Source organism: Capsicum annuum, chromosome 12 (genome assembly GCF_002878395.1).
Source record: "Capsicum annuum cultivar UCD-10X-F1 chromosome 12, UCD10Xv1.1, whole genome shotgun sequence".
Lineage (NCBI taxonomy): Eukaryota > Viridiplantae > Streptophyta > Magnoliopsida > Solanales > Solanaceae > Capsicum > Capsicum annuum.
This window is the reverse complement of record NC_061122.1, coordinates 131,678,552-131,687,134: the sequence shown is the minus strand read 5'-3', so window position 1 is coordinate 131,687,134 and position 8,583 is coordinate 131,678,552. Positions and strand designations below refer to the sequence as shown.

Here is an 8,583-nt window from a genome sequence, read left to right as displayed (position 1 = left end):
AAAATTTTAATAACATTTTGGTAATTAACCATTCCCTAATCATCTTAAACACGGGATTTAATCCCTCAAACACCATAATACACATCCTTTCCCGAAAATTATTCAAGAACTTTCTCTAGGGTTTCAAAATAAAAACTCAAGTAGTTCAACATTCAACCATGGATTTTCAAAACAAATTAAAGATTCGGAATTCCCAATCCACAAACTTCAAGAATCATCCATTATTTTCTGAAATAGAGGCATGCAGGATTTTCCTAAATTCTCATGGACTTAGAAAAATCATGTTTTAGAATGGGGTTTTTGAAACTATAATATATATATTTATATTAGATGTTTTAACATCATTGTTTTGGTCTTTTGACCTTCCCCAAAGTGATTTGAGAATATGTATGTATGAAAGCATGTATTTAAGAACGATTTCTTGTTGAGAGCATGACTTTTGGTGAATTCCCTCTTATTATGAATTTTCAGATTTTCCATAGCATATGAATTGTTTTGCAATGCATTCTTGAAAAGCACTATATGAAATGGTTGGACACTTGTTATGATTTGAAGGTGGTTTTAAATCACTAAAGAGGGAATTTAGCATGAATGTTTAATGTTCATAATGCATGTAATGAAAGAGTGCATGGATTTCCTAAAGGCATTAGACCACCATATGTTTGATGAAGTTTTTCCAGGATTTTGACTTGAGTTTCGGAACACGAAATCTTCTATATCAGTTGCATGTTTCTGGGTGGTCTAATCTATGCTTTAAATGAAAGATTTATCTTAATGTATTATGGCTCAGAAATCATGACTTGCAAGTCTTGATATAATGATACCAATTCAGACCAATGCCATATCAGACTCAAACTAATAGATATTTCAGACTTTCATGATTTTAGACATTCAAAATGTTGCATGTACAGAAAAGGTTAAAAATGGGCATACAGAGATGTTAGGTGGTTCCCTAAAGAGGGCTTGAGTTCAAGCAACTCATTGCCTAGAACCGTGGTTTGCCGACCCGGGTATATTATTATACGTTGACTTAAGTGTCATGTGACGTATCAGACTCAGACACTCCAACCCTTGCGGCACACTTGGGTTGGGGGCTTCCCCGCAGAGTCAATGGCGGATTCCATATAGCCCGTGGAATATCAGACTTGTAAGGGAGTGCCACCTAACTCAAAAGTAATACAAAGATTAGAAATTGTTTTGACAAGAATGTCTTATGATTTTCGAATGATGCCCATGTGTTTTCAGAAAATATTTTATTCATGACGTGTTGATAAAAATTGCTCTCATCTATTATATATATGTTCAAATACTTTATTTTGGATTGCTTCGCGTGCCAGTACATTTGTGCTGACCCCCCTCCTTCCAAGTTTTGAGACACAGTCTAGGGGTCCAGCTAATCAGTAGATACTTTCAGATTGCAGACCGAATTTTTGTAGTGGGGAGCCTTCTATCATTCAGAAGGCCTAGTCATGTCCAACTTTTATTATTGTTTATGTTTTCGTCTACTGGGTGCCTTGTCCCAGTTTTCAGACAGCTTGTTTAGTTCAAAGTAGAGATTTCACCGATTGAGTCAGATAGTATTATTCAGATACATTTTCAGTTCCAGTATTATTATCTTATTCAGATTGACCATGTTTCTATTTCAGATTTCTATTTCAGCATTATCTTTTATTATATGAATGTTGTGCATGATTACCAGATAGACAGAGGGCGTCTCGGGCCTTCACAGTTCGAGAATGATTGTCACGGCCAGGGCCCCAACTCGGGTCATAACAGTATCACGGTGAGTAAATAAATTCACTTTTATTATATAGTATAAATGTGTAATAGGTCATCTAAATAGTTTAAGTGTGTCATCGACTTTTCGTGTATAGTTCAGAGTGGAAACCATGCCTTTTCCGTTATTTTTAACAATAAACTCTTCAAATAATTTTTTCCCGTTGATAATTTCGTCTGTTAGTTTAATCTTTCTTGAACTGTTTTGATATTGGAGAAGATTAATTTGAACATCTATCAGAAAATATAATCCCTGCTTTTGTTAGGATCGAAATAAGTAGGTGTCATGTAGAAAGTAGTAAAGCAAACCTCGAAAGATGTCAAATAAGAAGACGAATTAGAAATACATCAAAAGAGACACAATAATTTAACGTGGTTCGGTCAATCGACCTACATCCACAAAAGGAGATGGACAATCCACTATATAAAAGAGAGTACAAACTGTCAAGATAGACAACCTCACATAATTCTCTCAGAATAAAAAGAGGTTCACACAAGTGATACTGCAACACTTGTGTCTCACAAAGTCTCCCCTCAAACGAAACTCTCAAAATCCTAGGACTACATTATGGATGCTACAAAACTAGAAGAAATGAGTCTCTATTTATAGAGTCTATAACCGTTTCCTACAAGAATAAGGATTAGCCAAATATGGAGAATATGTTTTCCTTTTCCTAAAAGGAAAATCCAATTATGGTACCTAAAGGAAAACCTAATTATGGTAAGAAAGTCGGGACAAACACCAACAATTATTTTCCTTGGCCAGAATTTCAAAAAATAAATTTGCTCCACCTTTTTCTTGTAGTCTTCAATAAGTTCAATCTTCATCTCCAAAATCTCCTCCATTAATTCTTTCCTCTACACAGAGTAACACTCTGATAAAATTTCTCAAACTAAAATCTTCATTATCCTCAAATAGGTTGCAACTAGAATTGAATTTGCCAAGATGAACACCCGATTTTAACCTTGCTCTAATACCACTTGACAGGACCGAAATAATTAGGTGTCATGTAGAAACTGGTAAAGCAAACCTCGAAAGACGCCAAATAAGAAGACAAACGAGAAATACACCAAAAGAGACACAATAATTTAACGTGTTTCGGTCAATCGACCTACATACACAAAAGGAGATTAGCAATCCACTATATAAAAGAGAGTACAAACTGTCAAGAGAGACAACCTCACACAATTGATACTGCAACACTTGTGTCTCATAAAGTCTTCGAAACTCTCAAACCCTTAGGACTACATTATGGATGCTACAAAACTAGAAGAAAAGAGTCTCAATTTATAGAGTCTATGACCTTTTTTTACAAGAATAAGGATTAGTCAAATATGGAGAATATTTCTCCTTTTCCTAAAAGGAAGACCCAATTATGACACCTAAAGGAAAACCCAATTATGATACGGGACAAACACCAACAGTTTTACCCGGTATGCACTCGTATTGCTGTACGTGGTATTTCAACCCACCTACCGATATACATCTAATAATCTATAGTATCCTTCCTTTTTTTTGCCCACGTGTGCCTCCCTCCATTCACCTAATTAATACAATAGATCTTTTTGGAGTCACTTTCAACTTTGGCCATCATATTAGACTGCAGAGCTTGGACTATGCATTATATTGTAGGCTAATGCTATTTTAAAACTTTATTTGATATAGTTTCATGTCAAGTGGCTTCAGTACTGCTATCTTGGAAGACTACTATGTATGTTATTGTTAGCGTGTTGTTTTGTAGAATCCTTTCTCTTTTTCCATTAATCGATTCACAATTTTAATCCTCTAAAACATTGGAAAAATCTTACGAAGAAATTGAAGGATGGGACACATTGTAAACAATAATGGAGATGGAAGATGGTCTCTTCATGGTATGGCTGCCCTTGTTACTGGAGGTAGTAGGGGCATTGGGTAAGAAACATAATTAAATTCAAGAACTATTTTAAAAAAAAATTCTTGTCTTTTGAGAGATTGGAGTTCATTTATTTCATTATAATTTCCACTTTTATGTTGAATGCTTATTTATTCTTCCTTACTTATGATTTAGGTATGCCACAGTCGAAGAATTAGCGAGTTTCGGTGCAGTGATCTATACATGTTCTCGCAATAAAAAGGACTTGGATGAATGTTTGGAGAAATGGCAAAATAAAGGGTGTAAAGTAAATGGTTCCACATGTGACTTGTTCTCGAAAGATCAGAAAAACCAGTTGACTGAAAAAGCCACTGCACACTTCAATGGGAAACTTGACATCCTCGTAAGTAACATACGTAACCAAAATTCCTATGATGACGTTCGTACTGAATCTTCAATAAATTATCTTACGTGTACTAACAGTTTAAATGACTTTTTATATGAGTTTGAGTGACGATAATTGTATACTATATTTTTTAGGTAAATAATGCTGCTGTATGTGTACCAAAAGAGACCACAAAAATTACTTCTGCAGATTGCTCACTAATGATGGGAACCAATTTTGAGCTTGTGTCAATTAGCATATCCTTTTTTGAAATCTTCAGGAAAGGCAAGCATTGTGTTCATCTCTTCTATCTCTGGGATCATGGCTATTCCTCTTGTTTCTCTCTATCCAGCAACGAAAGGTACTTGTGTTTGTTCTCTTCTTTTTATCCTCAATAAGAAATTTCTGGACTCACATAAATGTTGCATTATATGCTATTACTTAATATCATAAGAATCAAAAGTCTTAGCCCCTTTTATTTATCTTGAAGAATCAAAAGTTTTAGCCCATTTTTATTTGTCTTGGTGATGGATGTTTTGACGCAGCATATCCAAGGAAAGGTGCCTTGGTGTATGTTATTTGCTGATGATGTTGTAGTGATTGATGAAACTCGGGGAGACGTTAATGATAAATTGGAGCTTTGGAGACAGACCTTTGAGTCTAAAGGATTTAGGTTGAGCAGGACTAAGACAGAATACTTGGAACATAAGTTTTGTGATTTGTCACACGAGGAGGACGTGGTAGTGAAGCTTGACTCCCAGGTCATCCAGAAGAGAGAGGGTTTCAAGTACCTTGGGTCTATGATTCAATGGAATGGGGAGATTGATGAGGATGTCACGCACCGTATTGGTGCTGGCTGGTTTAAATAGAGGTTCACTTCGGAAGTCTTGTGTGATAAGAAGGTGCCTCCTAAGCTCAAAGGTAAGTTCTACAGAGTGGTAATTCGATCGGCTATGTTGTATGGAGCGAAGTGTTGGCTAGTTAAGAACTCCCACATACAGAAGTTAAAGGTGGTGGAGATGAGAATAGTTGCGATAGATGTGTGGACTTATCAGGAGAGATAGAGTTAGAAATGAGATTATTCAGGAGAAGATGAGAGTGACTTCAGTGGAGAAGAAGATGAAGGAAGTGAGATTGCGATGGCTTGGGTATTTGAAGAGGAGGGGCACGGATGGAGGTGTGAGAGTCTGGCTATGGATGGTTATAGGTCGGTAGAGGTAGGCCTAAGAAGTATTGGAGGGAGTTGATTAGACATGACATGGAGCAGTTACAACTTACATTGATAGGAAGATGTGAAAGACGCGGTTTAGGGTGGAGGGTTAATGTGTAGGAGTATGTCTGTGGTGTATTGGTGATACCTATGTTTTTGGAATAAATATTTTATAGTGTTACCTTGTGTGTCTTATTTCTGTTATTATCCTTAACTATCTAGCGACGTGATATTCCTTGTTGTTGCATGCTTTTATGTGTTTTGTTTGTTATATTGTTATCTGTCCAGAGCTAGGGTTCTATCGAAAACAACCTCTCTACTTTATCTGAGGTAGTGGGATGGACTGCGTACGTTGTACCCTTCCGAACCTCCACTTGATGGGAATACACTGAGTATGTTGTTGTTGTAATGTTGTTGCACCTTGGATTATTGATACCGCCCTTACTGATACTGTAGCTGCAAGTATCTTTTCGCCCCTAAAGTTTCTGGTTATTTTTTATTTTTTTAAAGAAAAAGTACATTCTATGTCTATTTTTGAAACTATATGTGCCACATAATCCATATTTGTGTTTAAACACATGATTTAACTCACATTTGTGTATAAACACCTTTTATATATTATTACATACTGTACTTTATATAGAAGGTTGACACATTATAATATAATGGTTCTCCCAGGTAAAGTGTTATATGATATTATATAATACTGTACATTAGGCTACGTCATGTCATTATTTTGAAAACTTTATATTTTTGAAAATTTTCCTTAAAAAATTTCTCCATGAAGGAGGAAAAAGAGAATATATTAGTATAACCTTTGTCCTTTTCTTTTAATTATTTGCCGGAAGATTTTGAGTCAAAAGATGTGGAAAACTTTATAAAGAGAACTCCAATTAGTAGGATGGAAAAGCCAAATGAAGTTTCATCACTCGTGGCTTACCTATGTTTTTCTGTTGCGGTTTATATTGTTGTTTTGGGTACACAATCTGTATGTTTGAATAAATACTTTAACTTTTATTTAAGACAGTTTCAATAACACTTATGAAGTTTTTTAACACCTTTAACACAAGTTCATCAAGAACTATCAAAGAAGTATGTTATTTAAAAGAAACAAGATGAAGTAAAAAACAGAACCAAGTCCTCCGATTTTATGAAGTGTTCTTAAGGAATTAATTCCCCTCAACAACCCGAGGTTGAGAAATTTTTTCTCCAAGGATAAAATAGTTCACAATAAGAATGTAGCGGCACCTCAAACCTTCTGATTCTTCGAATACACTCAATGGTAGATGATCAGACAGAGTTTTTTAGAAGTAGAAGAGTGTCTTTAATGCAGAAATTTTCATACTACTGATGAGTGTTGATTTTACCACTCAGTCGCACTAAATATGTATGCACACTACCATGTGTTGTTTAAAAAATAAGACATGATCACGATTTAAGTGCACTAATGTCCACATTTTGCAGGTATACAGTTGAGAAGATGAACATATGTGGAATGGAGCTAAAAAGAGAGCAAATTGATGCAAAAAGGTTGCAGTTGGAGACATGAAGCTATCAACCCCAGTCACCGCGATCGCAATCATTAGGCCGGGGTTGTGGTTAGTCAAGACAGTCAGCATAATGCGGTCGCAAAACACAACCGTGGTTGCGTTAATGTGGTCGCGGTTAAAGCTGCGTGATCACGGATCAACAAAAATAGGCCCTATGCAGATTTGTAAAATTACAAAGACGAATTTCAAACCATATATAGGTAAAAACCCTTTCTTCTTGAGGTATTGCTTACCTCAAAAGATATCTTTGAATTCAAAGCTTGAAACCCTAATTGGAAAAGTATGTAACTAACTTTGGAGGCTAAATTTCTTAGGATCTTTGTGAAGAATAAATGCTTTGGATAATCCTTATGGTATATTTCTCTTTATTTTCTTCATGATAGCTAAGTAATTTAGTCTTAGGATTATTTCTAAACTAAAGTGTAATGGTGTGTGGGTATTGTTGTGTTTGCATGGATTTTAGTTATTGAGTATGGATTCCACCGTTGCTTGAGCTTATGGGTTGGAATTTGATGGGTAAAAACCCTAAATCTCCAAATGGGTTTGATGGGTGAAAACTCCAAACTCTAGAAACCCTTTATCATCCTCAAAAGAGGGATGAAAGTGAACATTATATAACCCATAACATTCTCGAAAGAGGGTTATAGGAGGACAAGGCAATAGTGGACAATTGAGCCTATGGTTTACTACCTTTTACAATCTTAGAAATAAGTGTATTGGGAGTGTAAATCATGTCAAGAGCATCATCCTAGAAATAGGGATGCTTGATTGAGGTCTTGGGTGATTATGAAAATTTGTACACTTGTTAGGTGCTCGAAAGAGACAACGAGTGAAATCGTTGTGGTTTTGTTGAAAGATTAACCCCAATGATCTTCGACCTAGCCTATCCTTTAGTTAACAACTAAATTTCATGATGAACCAACATCAACCCACATGCATTTTCTCTAGGTAGACATAATCCCAAGATTTTCTCAAATCTTGAATTTAAAGTAAAAGTTTTATTCACCAAGTGCCTTGTTAAAGTTTGTTGTGAAGAGTTTCCAAACAAATTCCCCCATTTCATTTTACGTGTCATTTTTATTAGCATTCCGGGTAATCTCATAGTAATTTGAGCATCTATTGGATTTGAAATCGATAATTCACTCCTTGAGATTCGACCCCAATTTAAATTGGGTTACTTGACAACGACTGCCTTACCCCTTAATTATGAGAATGAGTTGAGCATTATCAAAATGGCGCCATTTCTTATATCACTCAAGAGTCTTTTCGGATCCGTCTCTTTTCGTTCTCACTAACGGGTGAAGCATTGTTGTGGTTCCGCACACTCCTTACGGTTTCATTCACTTCATGGAATGAGCTCACAAAGATGTTTTTAGATTAATAATACCCTTCCTCAAAGGTGGGTCACCCGAGAGATAAAATCATGAACCTTAGATAAAGGAACGGGGAGCCATTTCACGAAGTATGGGAAAGATTTAATAAGAAGTTATCCAAATGCCTAAACCATGAGATTACGAGGAAGACACTTCTCCAAATATTCTATCGGGCACTAGATCCTTCAAACAAACAGTGTTAAACAATGCAGGGAAAGGTTCTCTCTTAAACTTGCACTACACTAATGTCCATATTTTGTAGGTATATAGTTTAGAAGGTGAACATATGTGGAATGGATCTAAAAAGAGAGCAAATGGATGCAAAAAGAATGTAGTTAGAGACATGAAGCTATCAGCCCCATTCACCGCGATCGCGATAAAGCTATCAGCCCCAGCCACCGCGATCGCAGTCATTAGGCCGCGGTCGCGGTCAATC

The 8,583-nt window shown here is 36.0% G+C and overlaps 1 protein-coding gene across 1 annotated transcript; it reads left to right on the top strand.

Moving 5' to 3' along the window:
* Positions 1 to 3,421: 3,421 nt before the first annotated feature.
* On the top strand, positions 3,422 to 7,095 carry LOC107850005 (tropinone reductase homolog). Its single transcript, XM_047400402.1, has 4 exons — positions 3,422 to 3,688; positions 3,825 to 4,032; positions 4,170 to 4,375; positions 6,689 to 7,095. Exons 1-4 carry the CDS (start codon positions 3,600 to 3,602, stop codon positions 6,771 to 6,773), a joined length of 588 nt encoding a protein of 195 aa, XP_047256358.1. The 5' UTR covers positions 3,422 to 3,599; the 3' UTR covers positions 6,774 to 7,095.
* Positions 7,096 to 8,583: the final 1,488 nt, after the last annotated feature.

Bases quoted from the DNA above. Each gene is read 5' to 3' on its own strand.
- LOC107850005 (XM_047400402.1), top strand. From the start codon at position 3,600: ATGGGACACATTGTAAACAATAATGGAGATGGAAGATGGTCTCTTCAT. The intron at 4,033-4,169 runs GTAAGTAACATA...TATATTTTTTAG, and splicing joins ATGGGAAACTTGACATCCTC to GTAAATAATGCTGCTGTATG. The intron at 4,376-6,688 runs GTACTTGTGTTT...CACATTTTGCAG, and splicing joins TCTCTATCCAGCAACGAAAG to GTATACAGTTGAGAAGATGA.